General features: G+C 42.9%; 1 protein-coding gene across 1 annotated transcript in view; it reads left to right on the top strand.

Moving 5' to 3' along the window:
- UBE2R2 (ubiquitin conjugating enzyme E2 R2) overlaps positions 1-17,026 on the top strand; it is a 53,487-nt gene that overhangs the window by 27,515 nt on the left and 8,946 nt on the right. The window contains exon 2 of the mRNA XM_059833352.1: positions 13,364-13,450. Coding sequence (XP_059689335.1) covers positions 13,364-13,450 — 87 coding nt within the window. The remainder of the gene's footprint in view (positions 1-13,363; positions 13,451-17,026) is intronic.

The following is a 17,026-nucleotide window of genomic DNA, read 5'->3' on the forward strand; positions in this document are numbered from 1 at the left end:
ATTTTACTCTGCATATCAGAGTCAGAGGAAGAGAGAGACCTATAGTTGTCAGACAAATCTTTCAGCTGCTAAAAAAGAAACCTCTGAAGTACCTTGACAGTGTCCAGTCCGCAATTGTTGTTGCCAAGTGCTGAAACTTCATTAACTTTTTCAGTGTCTGAACCTTTTAACTACCAACAAAAGTTGGCTCTTTTGTTCAGGACCTGATGCCAGATGAGTCTTTAAGTCCTCCAGTTCTTTAAGGGCTCTTACTGGAACCTAAATGGTATGTGAGCAGATGCAATCAAATCACTAAATGTGGTGGGTTTAGCTTTTCTTTTGTGCTAGGCTAAAGAAAGTGTTATATCAGTATTAATTCTTATCAAAAAGTGTAATGTTTCAGGGCTTCCTGAAAGAGCGAAACTAGCTTTCCAGTTTTTATGTGCCACATCAGTGTGGCTGCAACAGGTTGCAAGATTGGAGAAACTGCGTAGTTAATGATACCTGCTCTCCGGCTTGCCAAATGGAGTGCAGATAGAGCTGCTTCCAGTTGATACTGTCAAAGTTCATGCTCTGGAGAAGTCCTTTTCCAGAAGCAAAAAGTTCTCCCGTCTTGGATAGTGCTCTAATGTCTGTGTACGATTCCTCCAAGGATGTGTTTCTGTGGTGCAAATCTTCAACATCCTTACTTTCTGTGTGCATAGACACAGTTTATTTAAAAACAGTGGTTTACCTCTGTCAGTATGTAACTTGGTGCAAATATCAGGTACGAATACTGCTCCCTGTTCTAGAAGCTTTCAGAATTCTTTATTCAATTTATGTACTAAACGTTATCTACAAGTTGAAGAGGACAAGAAGCAAGCTGGTTTCTTCCCTTATTGAATCAAGGCAAGGTAAAACTTGTAGGTAGAGCGCTATTTAAATCATCGTACGTGGTACCAAGTGTGTGTGTGGCTTTCGGGTGCTGATCCCTGGTAACCTGACTAGGAGCAATGCATCTGCAGGCTAGTGCGAATACCAGCAAGGCTTATACTTGAGCATCTGTTAATTCATAATCACATCTACTTCATCACCACTAGAGGCTCCTCCAAGTCATGCTTTGGATGTGTTTCTGTGTCAGGAAGCAGCTCATGCTTTAAGCAGCATGCAGATGTCTGAATCTATCAGGGTAACACCTCTTTACACCCAATGAATTTTTTTTTAATCAAAATAATCAGTCATCCTCTTGATGATAGTACGGTTGAACCTGAATCATCAATTTGAAATAGTTACTGATCATTAACTACTGATGAACTTTAAAGCTATGTTGACTAGAAGCTTGTGTTGCTTGCTAGTAACTGGAAAAAAAAGCATGAAAATGTTTGTCATAGGGAGTGTGGGTAAATTTTCTTTTAACGTCAACATATCTCATCCCAGCATAGATAAGGCTATAATTACCAACACAGATTATTTTAGGGTTCAGACACTTCCATGTATGTCTAGGGTAGGTTTCCCATGACAGGGCTGTACTTACACTTGTATTCTCAAAACACTGTCAACTTTTGCTGCAAACGGATTATTACTGCATTGTAATTTGATAGGGTGTAGGCATCTTACATCAGGTGCAGTATGTCTGAGATACGGGCTTTGATCAAACAGCCTAACAACATTAAGACTAAGTTTTCAAGAATTAATCTTATAAGGCAGGAAAGAATATCATCATGGGATCATGGCTAGCATCCAAATAAGGATGAATTTTCTGTTCTTTGCCGTTCCTACGTTTTGGTAGCCTCAGCTTATTCCATATGTAAGTCAGTCCTGTGCTCAGGTCTTCGTTTTTTGCGGATGTGTGGTATCATTTTTCTCTGAATGGGATAAGAGGTAATCCAGTTCCCAAACTGACAATGTGGATCCTACAATTTTTGAGCATGGTGGCATGCTGGAACACCATACTGGAGCTATTGGAGACACAGTGTGCATGTTTGTAGATGAAGCATCAGTGATCTCTGTAGTCACAGATACTTTCATGGGATGATCCTATTTAGAAAGTGGAGGAGCTTTTAATGAGTCTTTGCAGGAAAGCAACATGACTTGTTTCTCTGGAGGCTTCAAAATAAGAAGGTGCTGGGTGGCTGTTGGACCTATTGGAAGGTTATTTTTTTATTATCTGTTTCTCTAGCATTCGGCTAGTGTTCTTAAACTTCAAGACCTTAAAAAGGAAGGGCAAAGCTGAAAAGTAAGTTATCCAAAATTCACCAGAAGGTAGGTACTAGAAGGGTATAAGTAGAAAGTGATGTCTCACAGTAGAAAACTTGCTTTGTCTTGAAGTTCTCTACTTTTTTTTCTTGAGGTATCGCCTGTTCCTATAAATCTCCATAGCCATGGATGCTGCATCTCTTGCAAGAGCTCTTACTGTCAATCTGCTACTGCAGTTTATCTTGTTGCTCAACTTAGACTGCTCTTGTTTTGTTTTGTTTGGAGGCTTTTCTTCATCCACACTTCAGTTCTCACTAAAACCAGACTGTCAATCCACCATAGATCTTGTCTTTTCTTTCCTGGTATGCCACTTATGGGTGATCGTTTGTCACACAAATTTCTTCTAAAGTTAAGTCAGATATGCCACTTCAAAACAAGAATAATATCTATGACATGCTTAAATACAGGAAGAAAAACGAGTTTGAATTTCCCCCAGTTTCTTTCTTGGTACTGGTAGACAATACTGCACAATTGTATAAGTTTCCTCTGACTTGCCTACAAGATCCAGCTTTCTCTGTCCAAATGATTACATCCCTTGCCTGTATTCTCATCTTACATCTGTCTCATTAAATTTCTGTCTTGACCTTGAAATCCTCTTGACCTGCAGTAGTCTGAAGTTGTTCTGTTAGATACAAGCTTGAATTTCAAGGATGTTCGTTCATGTACCGAACTTAGCTCAGTTGCACTGGTTCTGCTTTTATCAGAAGCATAAAGGGTACCTTAAATATCTGTGCTGCACTGCAGATGAATCAACCTGCTTTGCATCCTTTTGCTGGCTCTTTCAGGAGATATTTCAGCGAACTGAGGATTCTGGCTTTATCTAGATGTCATATTAGTCATTGACATGGTAACTAGTTGGAACATAGGTAGAAATATCAATGCTAGTTTGCACTTCAGTGTTGTACTTTCTCTTGTATATCCATCTGGCCTGAAAGATGTCTTTTTAAGCATCCATGTTTTAACGATGGTTGAGAAAGAACAACCATTTTGTAGGTGGTTCTTGTGTGGCCACGTGTAATTAGCTTTTTAAATGGAGCATGGTTGTTATAGCAGGGAGGTGACTTCCTAGCGATCTGCAGGAGATGAGGACTGTATGTGAGGGGACGTGTTCTTCAGTAGCTGTTTCCGTAGGGCCACGTTGGGAGTGTAAGGTCTATATGTACCTAACACACGGCAACTCGAGACGTGGTTCGAACAACAGTAGTACTTTGGAGCCACTGAAGGTCAAAGCGGTTGAATACCTTGTCCTTGTGACTGCAGCAGCAGTGCTGTCTGATCTGCTTCTTTTTAAGCAGATGTTTAGTGTAAGAGCTAGTTCTCTGCCTGGTGTAATGCAGCTGTGGCACATGTATTTGCAGGAGCTGGTACTGTGGCAGATTCATGCTGGTGGCTGCTGCTTTTATCCCCCAGCCCAGGCAAGAGTACTTTGTAGTGTGAGAAGTAGCAGCTTAATACTCTGCAGGCCTCAGTGATTTGCCTCTGTGTTTTGATTTTGACTTAAGGTGGGTGTCTGTGTTTTGAAGTCATTAAATGAATTAAACATATCGTTTGAACTGGGCTCCCTTTCCTTAGTAGGCCAAAGCTCAAATTAAGACTTTAGCACTTCAATAATACTGTGGAATTCGGGAGGGTTTGTCTTGTTTTGAAAAAGTAAATCTGAGGTCTGAGCTAGGATTCATCTTCTTTAATTCTCATCCCTTGCAGTGCAAGTTTACTGGCAACCAAGTTATTGCTGCTCATGAGTAAAGCTACACCGACTGCAATGCTGTGAGCTCCAAATCACCTACAGCACAAGGCAGGGGTGAAAAGAGGTAGAGAATGACAGAATGCTGAATGCTTCTTGAATTTGGCTTCACACTAGGAAAAAACACCCAAAACCTGTTAACTGTAGAAACAATAACCTTAGGAGCAAGGATGGGTATGTTCAGCTAATGCACCTATTTAGCTTAAACTTTAAACTTGATCTCTTTGAAGCAGCCTCTGATACTGGAGCTGACAGGCGCATCATTATGCAATAATGTGAAAATACGCTTTTGTGTCTCAAATGTAGGTTTCCCTAGCGAATACCTTCTGACAGAGTGCTGGTTCCTGCAGTGAACTGGAGGACGCTGGGCAGGGAGGCAGCTTGCATAGGTGTATCAGACCTCTCCGGCTCATACAGGATTATAGATACTTGCACACTGGGGCTATGCATAATACAGTTGTATTAGTATAAGATTATAAATCTAGACTAATGCAATGCTGATTGTGTCTCTACACTAGGAGATGGTGCTGCTGTATTTAGCTCTTTGGTTGCAAGTGGCACAGCCCAGCAGACTTTCTCACTACTGCTGAGTGCTACCTGCCTCTGCCTAGATTTACTACCTGTGACCAGCTCCAAACAGGAGAGTTCGTGATCAGTAATGCGGTGCCTGAAAAATAAGTAGCAGGGCTGCGTAAGTGCTAAGTTGGCTTCTGTGTGGCAGCCAGCATAGATAAGACTGCAACTGCAATTCCTAGGTGCTGCCATTCAGTTTCTAGAAACCTATATCCCTTGTTTAAATAAAGGCTGGTATGCCAGCCTGAGAAGTCTTCATTAGAAGACCTGCTGCCTGCCGTGCTGAGAAAGGCAAAGTTGTGTAACACTGCAGCAGTGCTATGGTTTATACTTACAGTGCTATAAATATTCCTTTCCCTTTGCTGCTTATGAAAGAGGTGACTGCATCAAGACCTGCCCAGTGTTTTTAGCAGAACATGTAACTGGCTGTCCCTTGAGGAGAGCTTTCCTCTTGCATCCAGCCCAGCTTGCATACGGAGAGAATCAAGGCAATTAGTCATTCACTGACTCATGAATGGTACTTGTTTAAAGAATTGTCTAAAAATAGTTAGGCTGAAGGAAAGGGTGTTTGTATATTGAGCTAGCTCGGACATCTTTTCACTCATCAATTGCAAACGGCGTTGCTTGCTTCACCCAACAATGAAGCAATCTGCTGTGTTTTGGTGAGTATGCAAATGGGGGAATGAAGAGGTGAGTTCACAGAAACTCTGTCAAGCTTGATGCAAAATGCTGTGAAACTGGGATATGCTTTGGTCGTGATTACTTGAATTTGAGCAAATTAAACTATAGAAATGACCAGGATAAGTCCGAAGTATATCATACTCTCATGCTCAACTATTCCGTAGACATGCCTGTATGTAAGTCTGCTTCAAGAAAGTAAATTACTTAACTAGGAAATGAAACCTCAAAACACAAGATTGAACAGGATGTTGAAGATGTCGTAGGCTAATGCAGCTCTTAATAAGAGGCAATCTTCTGGACCCTGAAGCCTGGCAAGCAGAGGCAGGTGCCCAGAGTGTCAACCCTGTTACACACTAAACTGGAGAACTTCCACACATGCTGCCAGAGATGCCAGTAATGTATCATGATATTTTGAATAAGCAGCCTCCAATATTCCTGCTACTGCTCCAGCAAAACTCTATTATTTTTGCAAATAGACTTGGAAAATTGCCGCTTCTGAAGCGGTCACAAACTGCTCCTAGAACAGCCGCACTAGTGTTAGAGCTTTACCAGTTCAGGTGCCAGTGTCCGCAGCTATACCTGCAGTAGGACTACTTCAAGTGCCAGCTTCTCCTCTAAAGCAGACACCTAAGAGGAGATATGATTTGGAAGAAACTTTAGGTGCAGTATTGCCGAATATCTTTGGCTCCTTCAGCAAGTATTAGACACTATAGGGAGACTAAGTTTCACACATTTGGAGTTATTCTTTCTGTTTTGTCCAAATGGGGAACTCAGTGTGTTTGTACAGATATAAATAAGAACTGAGTCATCTGTTTCTGCCCGGAAAATAGTCACACAGACTAGCCTTTCTGTGTAACACGTACCCAGTAAGCCTCACTTCAAGCCATACAACTCATGTACAGTCTGCAGGCAACCAAAAGGCATCAGACCCAAGAGTGCAATCTCAACACGAGGCCTGCAGTGATGGCAGAAGTCTTCTCACCTCTGGCCTGTCACAATCTCTAATATATTCATTCTTAATTCTTTTTCTCTTAAAATCAGGCCTGATCCTGGAGTGAAGGTTGAATTGGGGGCAGAATCTAGTAATACTTCAGCATGGGATTTCCCAGGAAAATACAGAAACCTCAGTATGATGTCAGCTTTCTCGCATGGGAATCTGAAATTGCTTTAGCGCTCGGCTCCTGTGGTCAAAGCTCAGCAAAGCTGTTGGGACGGCAGCTTGCCATATGGAAAAGGACCAAGTAGTTCTGTTTGTTAGGTCTTATATAGCTGCTGTGGTAGTTGCCTTTTCTGTGATGAATAGCAGACAAATGCAAAAACTGAGTGAAAATGGACAAGTTATAGAAGATAAATAGATGGCTCAGAATGCCACCATTTCCAATTCTGTATCTCGGTGGATGCTACATCTCCTGCAGTTGTTGCAGCGATGTTTTCTGTGGCATTGTGTGAAGTCAAACTGATGATAAAAGTAATGGAAGTGAACCTGGCAGTTGTTAGCTTGATGTAGGTGAGTGCTTCTGTAATCCGTTCTTTCACGTGAGCTCTGAGGGCACTGACCTGCAGTTTTGGGAAAATTGTCAGAGGAACACAGCTGTGTTTTAGGGGTTTATACTAAGGAGTTCAGAAGTCTAGCCCTGTCTGGAAGTGCTCTTGCTTTGCCATTATCAGCCTGGGAGATAGAGCTGAGGCTCTATCTGTCAAACCATGGGCACTGCAAGATGGATCTGTGCACAGCTGGTGGGGTCGGGCTCGGTTGTGCAGCTGGGGAGGGGAACAGCTTTAGGGAAACTTCTTATTCGCCTTCCAGCCTGTCCCCAGCTTTCTGTTCCCAGCAAGCTCTCCACATGAGAGCGTTAACAGCTGCCGCATCTGAAGCTGGATGCTCCCTGGCTCAAGAGCACTGACAATGAGTGTTTCTAGCCGGAGCCAAAATGATTGCCGCGTGGTTCAGACTGAATGGCATAATTAGCTGGGCGATACCGTGGACTGTCCCTGCGGTAAAACTCACTGCAAGAAAGCAGTATCTTCTCTAACTGCTGAACTGCTTGAGATCCTAAACACAGCTGACTGTGCAGGCTAACTCGGTCTCAAGATGAGCAGTTATTGCCATGAGCAGTTATTGCCATGAGCAGTTATTGCCATGAGCAGTTATTGCCATGAGCAGTTATTGTATGAAGGCTAGAACCTCCAAAGGTTCAAAGGGAGACAATATTAAAAAAAATAAATCCTTTTGTTTCTTTTGAGTAATGTTAGAAGAAAATGGTTTGGTTTCCAGGCGCTGCTTGTTCTAATGTCATTGTTCAGAGTAGTTTTATTTACTGGGATCCCTTGAGAGATGGCTCCGGAATTTGAATGTAGGAGGTCACAGGGACTTGGGTGCAAACCAGCTTAAAGGGCCGTAGTGAATTCCCCCCTTATCATTCAGCTCAATCTTGGTTTCATGTCTACTGTTAGTCCTGATTTTAGATCTAAGGAGCAAAAGACTAGTATGTGGGTCAAAGCCCTTTCTTTAAAAGTGTAATTGTAACTTTGACCATCATATCGCAGACTTTCTGCTTTGGTCCAGGTTGGGTGACTTAACAACAGTCCCAGCTTTATGAATGTAGTTATGTAGACAGAAATATTTAATAATAATTTACTATTAAAAGAAGTTTTGGTAGAAGGAAACCTGGTTTATATCAGAGGAGTCTTCCATTGGAAATGACAGCTTTTAGTAATGCCCCAGATAACTAAATTAGGAACTGTATACAAGATATGATTTAGTGTGACACAAGAATGGGCTCCTGCCTGTCAAACTAGTCTCTGATTTTGTAAGTTAACCTCACTTCTTGACTCATCTTTGGCCTACTGACTTGTGGCTCTATTTTCTTTCTTGTTTAGAAGCTTCATGTCCTTTTTATGAGATCTAGTTCACTCTTCGCATCAGGTCTTTGATTAAAATTCCTTATGAAGCAATACAGGTAACACAGAATATAAGGGGTGTGCTGCTCTTAGTGTTCATATGGCCATTGCAGTAGCGAGGGAATTTTCAGGACGCACATGAATTAACTCACCTGGTCATTCCTCTTCTAACTTGGATCAGAGATGTGGTCCTACTTATCTAAAAGCGCAATGAATGTCAATAAGCGTTGATGTGGTGCTGCTGGGAAATGAGGCCAGAACTGGGACTAAATTACCAGGCTAGTGCCCAACTCTGTCACAAGAAATTATTTATGTCCTAAGTCATAATATCTGGAGCTGAAATGGCAATGTTGGTCCTTCGTTCACTTTTACCTTGTCAAACAGTTGACAACGCAATGTGGCTTTAATACTGCTTTACAGGTTCTGAAGCTGGGCGATACCGAGGCGCTTTAAACATCACTGATGTGAGAAACAAGCAGCTAATACTTACTGCTGACCTCTACTGAACGTCTTTTCCGGCACATAATATTTAATACTGCATGCAGTAATCCAGACTTAACGTGGAAGAGGAGAATCCATTAGATGAATTATATAAATGCTTGATGCACTCGAAACAGTAAAGGGCATTTTGTGGGATTAGATATTAACACTTAACCCATAGTGGTCTGTAGTTCCTGTTCGTGTTGGCTTTCTTGTATGTTAAATATACGGTGTAGTTAGCAGCACGCTGGCAGGAGGCATTCATTAGGCGTGCAGCTCCGGGATGTGATGATGTGCACAGTGAGGAGCCTGGTTATGCCTGTTACAAAGAAAAATGAGGAGCCTTGGGCTGTCTGCAAGTGCTGTAACTCTTCCTGGGGCAGGGTGGGTGATTTGCAAGGAGACCTTGGTGGTACCTGCACACAGAGTCAGTAGGAGCTTGACTCTGGGCTGGCTGTAGCAGATAACTAGAAAAAAAGCACAAAATAGTTTAAAAAAGCAAATGCTTCCTTTGTATCTGGTCTTAAATACACTTTGAAAAGGATGCTTAGTTTCACTGATGCTGCGTTTTCATAGGGCTTGCATTAAGCTTGTGATGTTTTAAAATAAAAAATTACCTTTAAGTGGCACTTCCAGAAACACCAGGCAGCTGCAGTTTCTGTTGGCTGCTGTGAAAGCCGCTGGTGCTCCTGACTTCCCCAAATCAGGTCAGTTGTGATGCTGGTGGCTTTCCAGGAAATGTGTGCTCTTCTCCCCATTGCCTCTCTGCAGTAGGCAGGCAGGATGGATTCACCATTCCTACCCTCGCTGCCTAAAAATCAGCGATCTAGGTTTTGTCAGCTTGAGAGGAGTAGAAGAAATCAGTGTCGGACTATAGAAGTGTCATGTACAGCTAGGCTGGAATACATATTGACTTTCTAGACAGCTGAAGCTAGGAGGGAGTCCTGCCTGCATTAATGCTCCCTGCTGAGAGGGACATGATATCAATATGTAAACGTCAAGTCAAGATCTCCAGGAACAAAGTCGCTGTAATAGTTATTCATAGCGACTGAATCAAGACTTAATTCAGTGGTTGGCAGAAATGTTAGGTTTGTCTTTTCAGTCAAATAACATGGTATCTAGTAAGACTTTATTCTTCTGCCATACATAAATTTCACTATGGCTTTGCCTTATCCAACTAGAAGAAAAATAACCAACCTGAAGTGCAGTCACTAATGAGGATGCCAGGGAGCAAGGCAGTAAAATAGGAAACAAAGTGACCACAGCGGAAGCAATGTTCTTAACATGTGTCGTAGGGTAATTTAGAGGTTGAAGTTCTTGTGTAGTAGCTGTAAATGCCTATAAAGGGCTGAATCTTCTGCCAGGCTCGTTTATTCAGTGTATCATCAGAGGAGTTTGTTCTTTTTCTAGGGACTACAAGTATGAGTAGTTATAAACTGGGGGAAGGGGGGAATGGGTTGTATGGGGGGAATGGGTTGTATGATTGTGGTCTCCACCTTCCTGGCTGTTGCGTTCAGTGATGTCAAAGAGCCGCGGTGAGCAGGCGGCTAAAATCGGGACACTGAAATAGGATTCTTTCTGTTTAGTTTAAGCTCAGCTATAGAGGAGTCAAACACATGGTGAATGCAGTAGCGGTTGGGGGACTGGGCTGCATCTTTAGTCCTCCTAAATTAGTTTGGCTGTAACTGAGCTAACAACAAGCTGCCCTAAAACTCTGCCACTCTCTAGCACCTAGCAGTGCCTGGCTGAACTTACCAGGAATCAGCTCAGAGAGCTGATCTGCCTTACATCAGTGAAATTGTAGGGGGGAAACCTTTCTGTGAGCTTCTGCTTTATTTTAAAAATAAGTTTATTGCCTAATTTGTTCTTTTTGTCTCTTAACGTGTTTAGCATTGGGCTTTTAGTGAAAAAACTGACCTGTAATCGTGGCTGTTGCTGCATCTTTGCAAGCAGTCTTGCAGCTTGTCTTGGAAATTCTTGGCTTGCTTAACCCACTCAGAAACTCAAATAGCATTCAGTGAGAGCAGAGTTGGTTTACATCATTTCCCATGATTTCTCTTGCAGAAGAAACACGAAGATGGGACCTGTTTGTAATGCCCCGGAAAAGCATTTGGTTTCACTTTTCAGATTCTGAATGATCTCAACAGAGAGACCTGAAAGTGATGCTTTTTTTTTTTGTTTGGTAAAAATCCCTGCCTGTAATGTGGGGTTTCCTAGTTTGGTGGCTTTTGGCTCTGAAACGGGGTTTGCGGAGAGGCTTCGCTTTATGCTCCAGTACAGCACCTCAATGTGTTAAACACTTACAGGCTGGTTAGAAATGGCTTATCAGCAAGTAATGTGACTGATTTCTCTAAACCTGTGACTGGTTACAGGCCAGCTTGGGTCTCAGCTGCTTCCACGTGAGAAAAGGTTTCTCTAATTTCTCTCCAGTTGCATTTTTCTGGTGCCAGAGCTCAAGAAGCATCCTTCATGTGGCAAAACACCGGATTTATTTAATTCCGTAATGATTGTTATTGCAGGCAGGCAGATAGCTCTTTTCTACTAAAGAGTTGTGGCTGCAAAATAGGATTTATAAGTTTGAAACAGTCTTTCAGGATCCTGTAGCTTCTGCCTGAGTCTGCATCACATACAGAGATTGTAACTGGTTCTCCAGGCTCAGCCTTTGCAGTGGGTCTTCTTGAGATGAAATCCTCAGGGTTAGACAATTTAAGAGCAGAGGGTTTTACTGAGAGGAATGAGACCTGCTTCCTCAGCTCCTTGACCACGTATGTGGGATCCAAACCTGGTAATGCTGGTACACTACTGGCAATATGCTTTTTTGGTTGCCTAGAAACTCTACCTGTGTAGAAGACGTATAGGTTTTGCCAAGAAATCTTGTAGCTAGCTCAACCCTGAGTTTTGTTGTCTCTTGCATTTTTAATCTCAATCCTTGGGCTGTTTTATGTCTTAGATCTTGCGAAACTGCATGTAAGCACAGGAATAGGCTTTCTTGGGAAAACCCCAGTAGCCTGGAGGAGTCTGCAGCTAGATGATGCAAGCGCTGGAGCTGAAGTGAATCTGCTCTGCCCTGGGTAAAATCTCTGCTCCGCTCTCAGTGCGGGATGGCGTGTTGTAGAGCGAGGCATGTCCTTGCTGCAGCAGCCTCTCTCTTCTGCAGTGGTGTGGGGACAAGAGGCATTCGCTTGCTTTCTTGGAGCAATGCCATTTGTGTAACTGACCTTAAACCGTGGGCTAAGATTGTTTAAGTGGATCATAAATCTATTGGCAAATGACTGCAGGGTGAGGACTCAGTGCTGCTGTAACATACCCACATACAGTCAGTATCATGAGTGGGCATGTGCAGAACATAAGCCGTGTGAGCTGCTGAATTTGTATCATAAAGGTGAAAAGATTTTTTTTCTTGGCTACCTGGTACTCTGCCCCCATAAAATTTGGGCTGTGAGGCAAAGGCATATGCCAATCTATAAGTAAAACTGTAGCCAGGTATTTAATCACTCAGTAATCCAACTTGCTTGGTTGCCTGAATCACAGAATCACTAAGGTTGGAAAAGACCTGTAAGATCATCAAGTCCAACCATAAAAAAAAAAAAACCCCAAAAACCTGTTTCTGGGAATAAAACTTCCCAGAGTCTGTCCTGTTGAACAAGGTCAGCACCCCGTGTCCAAGTGGCATGGTTAGATGCTTAAGTGGAAGGGGGTGACCTGGGATTCTGCTCTTGCCGTGTGCAACTTGCTTTTGGGATCTCTTCTTGCATTCTCAGTCTCACGAGAGCCCAGCTGTGGTGCAGGGGCCGGGAGATGCTTCTCTGGAGATCCCATGCTAGACTGGTGGTGGGGCTCTCTCAGTGGGTTGAGCAATGCCAAGGGAAGGGTTTGTGCTCCACAGCACAGCAAGCAGTCTGCCGCTCCGTCTTTCAGAGGGAAGCGTTTTTAGCACTTACACAGTCCAGATTCAGCCCTCTTTCCTGTGGGTTGGCTTTTCTAACTGCTGTGAATGGCAGGACAGCACAGAGAAGTTAATATCCAGTGCTGGGATCTCTGCAGTCTTCCCACAACTGGCTCAGCTCTGAGAGTCTTGCCCCACGGCTGGCTGCTGACCTCAGAGGCACTGGAAGGTAACATTTGCTGTCATTGCCCATCAGTATTTCGTTCATCAAGTTGCACTGATTTATTGAACAGACACAGGTGGTATTCAGACTTGGGGAAATGCTTGTGGTGGCAAAAAGTGTAGTATTAGGAACACAAGTAGATGGACTAGCTTCACTCTTGCACAAGAAGGGCAAAAAAACCTTTGGATCTGAGTAGAGCAAGTATCTAACAATTTTTTTCTGCACAGAAAAGACTAATTTAAAATATTTGCACTGGCAAATGTAAAACAGGTCTCTTCACCTTAGCAAACGTTTTTAGCCTGCTTCTGAACCTAGAAAGACAGCAGTAGTATCTTGAGTTCCAGCTTTTCAAATCTCTTTTACACTGTTAAACAACAGTTGTTGGATAATGCTTCTAGAATTAGGATGTGGTAGATGCCTTTTTGTCTTATTTTCTGAGCATTACCAGCCCAGGTCAGTCCTGGTGTTTAGATTTTTCTTGTTCAGTTAGTGTTTTGCTCATAAGAAATTGTATAGAGTTATACTGTGCACTGGTATGTAAAATGAACAGTTTAATAGCCTTAATTTAAATTGTTTTTTCCAATTTTTCACTGTAATGGTTGCTTGTTGATCTCTTTTTTTTTATTCTGTCTCATAACTAAAATATTTTGCTTTTTTCCAGGCTCATATTAAATTTCCTATTGACTATCCATATTCACCACCTACCTTCAGATTCCTGACCAAAATGTGGCACCCCAACATTTATGAGGTAAGGTGTTTTTTAAATAATTTTTTTCTCAGGCATGTGAGAAGGCTTTCTACTTCCTTAAACTTCTGGAAGTATTGAAGGTACTAAATGTCTCTAGCCATAATTAAAGTGGTTCGCTGTTGGTGTTAAGTGTCAGCTTCATGGTTGAACAGTTTAAACGTTGTAGGAAATTCTGTTCTCATACCTGCAAGTGCAGCAGGCAGCCCTAGCTGAAGTGCTATGTCATGTGTTGGCAATTTTAGGGGATTCTTGGATCAAGGCTAGTGTGTGGGGTCTTACCCTACTGTAACACTTAGGCAGCTAGTCGTTGTTTGTACACAGTTCAAGTATACTTTAATTTGAGTATATACTACAAAATTGTGTGCTAGACAAGAAATAATGGAAAACTATCTTCTGCAGCAGTCAACCTACAAATGAAGGGGTTTGGACTTGGGGTGCTCTGACTGCAGAAGAAACCAGAGCTGGGCTGGAGTCTAGCTTCAGGAGGGGTCATGCACAGCCCGGTCACCCTGGGATCAGAGTGAACAGATACCTCTGGACTTAATGTCCACAAGCCAATCTGATGTTGTCCTTGGTTCAGTGGGTCATGTTCAGAGGGTAATGCTGGGGAGCTGTCAAGTCCATAATTGGATCATGGTACAACTACATAGCAGGTTCAGAAGGGGAATGATTTTATATAGAAACAATTGGTTCAAAATTACCAAATTTCATAGAGCTGTATTTGAAAGCTGAAGGCCTCTTTTGGCTAAAACTTGACTTTTATCGGAGGCCAGTCACATCCTTGCTGAACTTTTGGATATCCTAGACAAGTGGCAGCCTGCTAGGACTATTAGTTGAATAGTTTGAGGAGCTAAAGGCCTTTCAAAACACTTCTGTTGGTGCAGCTCTGTCACTTTATCACAGGTCTTCCTATGAGAGGTTCTGCAGGTTTCCTTTGGGCCCACTTCAAAACAGGAATGTCACTTTTCTCTTCCTTGCTGTGAACAAATGATGGCTTCAGTTGATGCCTTGGGCTTGGAAGGCCCTTTTCTAACAAGTCGTTGCTCCTAAACGTCCAGCCTGGAATGAGCATGCTTCAAATGTCATGGTGAAAACCTGCACTCATGGCTTAGTAATAAATGGCCAAAAGCCTCTCCAAACTTCAGTGCAAAACAGGATAGTAATCAGCTTTAACTACTGGATGCTCAGGAGGATTGCCCTAAGCCCAGGAACACCCTGAAACCAGTCATCTGATAGTCTTCTGACTTGAGTTTTGGACTTGGCACAGCATCTTGCATGTAGCCAAGGATGGTGTTTCTCTTTAAGGCTCTATTTCAGTTACGTGGGAGTTTGATCTATAAATAAAGGCAACTTTGAGACCTGCAGGTTATTGCAGATCCATACTGTGGATGTTGATTCTGAATCCAGAAATTCTCATGCAGGAGGTGAGTGGGAAATGGGTACCAAAATGGTATGTACAAAACGAGCCTTGGAAAGGACCTCTCCCAGTCCTGGTGGGAAAGATGAAAAATTGGCTCTAGAAACAACTGAAGGTAGGAGGAGAAACTAACCCAAAACTTGATGGGTGTATTTTCGGGTTACTCTTCAAATACTCCAGCTCTCAGCTTTGTACTTTGTGTTCGTAGCAGTATCTCTTGGAGCTGAGGGAATCTGAAGCAGCTTGCAGGCTGTTTTGGAAACAACATTTAAGCAATGAAGATGAGGCACTGGGATAACTCCAAATGAAACTGAGAATAAATCAGCAAAGGGCTTGAGGTTTAAGGGTTTGTCAGGAGGAGGAAAGAAAAATCTTTCAGTGTAAGGAAGATGAAAGAAAGTAACAGTTTACAGAATCTGCTAGTGGGACCAGATGGAGAGGTTGGGGCTGATGTTCCAGTTCTGAGCAATGAGGCTTGAGTAACTTGTGTGTTCTCCCCATTTCCAGTTTACTTGGGTCATCTAGTTGAATTTTGGTAAAACAGCATTCACTTGGGTTTTATTTTTGATATAACAGTTCTCAGTCCTAATAGAAGTATAGGCTGTTTCCCACTGGCAGATGAATTCTCCATCTTCCTTCTTTATATCTTTCAAAAATGTATGTAGGGAAAGGCTCTCCCCTTGGCTACACTGATCCCTAAAACCTTGTGCTGGTCTCATCAGGTCCCATGACACCTTTACCCTTCCAGACTCTGTAATGCAGTGCTGCCCTGCTTGAATTCCCAAACATGTCATGTTTATTGTTGCAAGAGGGAAACTTCTCACGCTTTTGCTTTCCCTCTGTATTTTTGTATTGCCAAATATCTGCTCATCCACATGTTGCTGACCTGGTTGCTTGAGGAACTTCCCCCAAGTGCTGTGATGCATTCTCCTGGCCACCAGCACTGCATTCTCCCAGGAGATGGTTAAAGGAAAAACTGGGTAAACTCGTGGAAACTATTAATAAAACCAGAATAGGCTGTGAACATAATCTAACATTAGTAAGGTTAACTTCACCTTTAAAATGATATTAAAAATATTTCTAGATTGCACAAGCCTGTTGGAGTCCTAAAAAGGAAACTGTCTTGTTACGGCAAACTGTTCCAGCGACATAAGTGCATGCTGGAGTATTCAGCAGCTCCAGTGCTGCATTGCTTTGTGTAGTTGTGTTCTTGACTAAAACCTGCTTCAAAATGATGAGGACTGGCTAGATTAGCATACCTGGCAGGGTTAGTGAGCTGCTGAAATCTGGATACAGATCACAAGCATCTAATGTTGAAGTAGGATCTCGTTTGTCTATAAAACAAATGTCATTATTAATCAAGGTGAGTTGAAATGTTTGGGAGGCCCTTCAGGTGAGCTGCTGCTATCTATAGCTGTGGTCACTGACTCGGGCTCGAAGGCACGGATGCTATAGCTGTGAGCAGTGCTGCTTTGTGCTCTGGCTCCTAGATGTCAAGCAGCGTTGGAGGGTCCTCAGGACGTAGCTGAGAGCAGGTGGGGACATGCAGTCCCAAACAGAACTGATCTGCAGCTTCTCTCTTGTTCCTATCATCAACCTGTACCTTGGGTCAGGGTGACAAGGGTCAGTGCGCGTGCCCATCAGCTGAGGCAGTGCCGCCTGCCTCTAGGAACTTAGAAGTCATCCCAGCAGCTAGCTGCAAGAGGCAGCAAGCCAGCAGGCCCTGGAGAGGCCAACGTCTGCTGGCTGGCCTCTGGCCCCATCTGTACCTTCACCCCATCCTGCAATAAGGCATTGGGAGCCCTCAAGTCCCTGGAGTCAATGTCAGTGAAGAATATCAGCTGTGGTGAATACTGCTGCAGCACTCCTACAAAGTAATCATGTCAGAGTGCTGTTGCTGATGGAGAATTGGTTTTACAGGCTTCTTACAGTGTTTATAAATGGTAGGCATTATGGAGCTTTAAATCTATATTCAGGCTATAACACTGGTGAGTAAAACACAGATTGAGGATTACGTGGCTGTATGGCTTCCATATGCTGCCAAAATATTCTTCCTTTTGCATGCTGGAAGGGATTTTCAGTGAAACCTTCAGAGAGTATCTCCTGCTTTTTTTTCACCTGGTATTTGAAACAGCTGTGTCCTAGGGGAGTGGTGGAAG

The sequence above is a fragment of the Gavia stellata genome, chromosome Z (genome assembly GCF_030936135.1).
Source record: "Gavia stellata isolate bGavSte3 chromosome Z, bGavSte3.hap2, whole genome shotgun sequence".
Taxonomy (NCBI): Eukaryota; Metazoa; Chordata; class Aves; order Gaviiformes; family Gaviidae; genus Gavia; species Gavia stellata.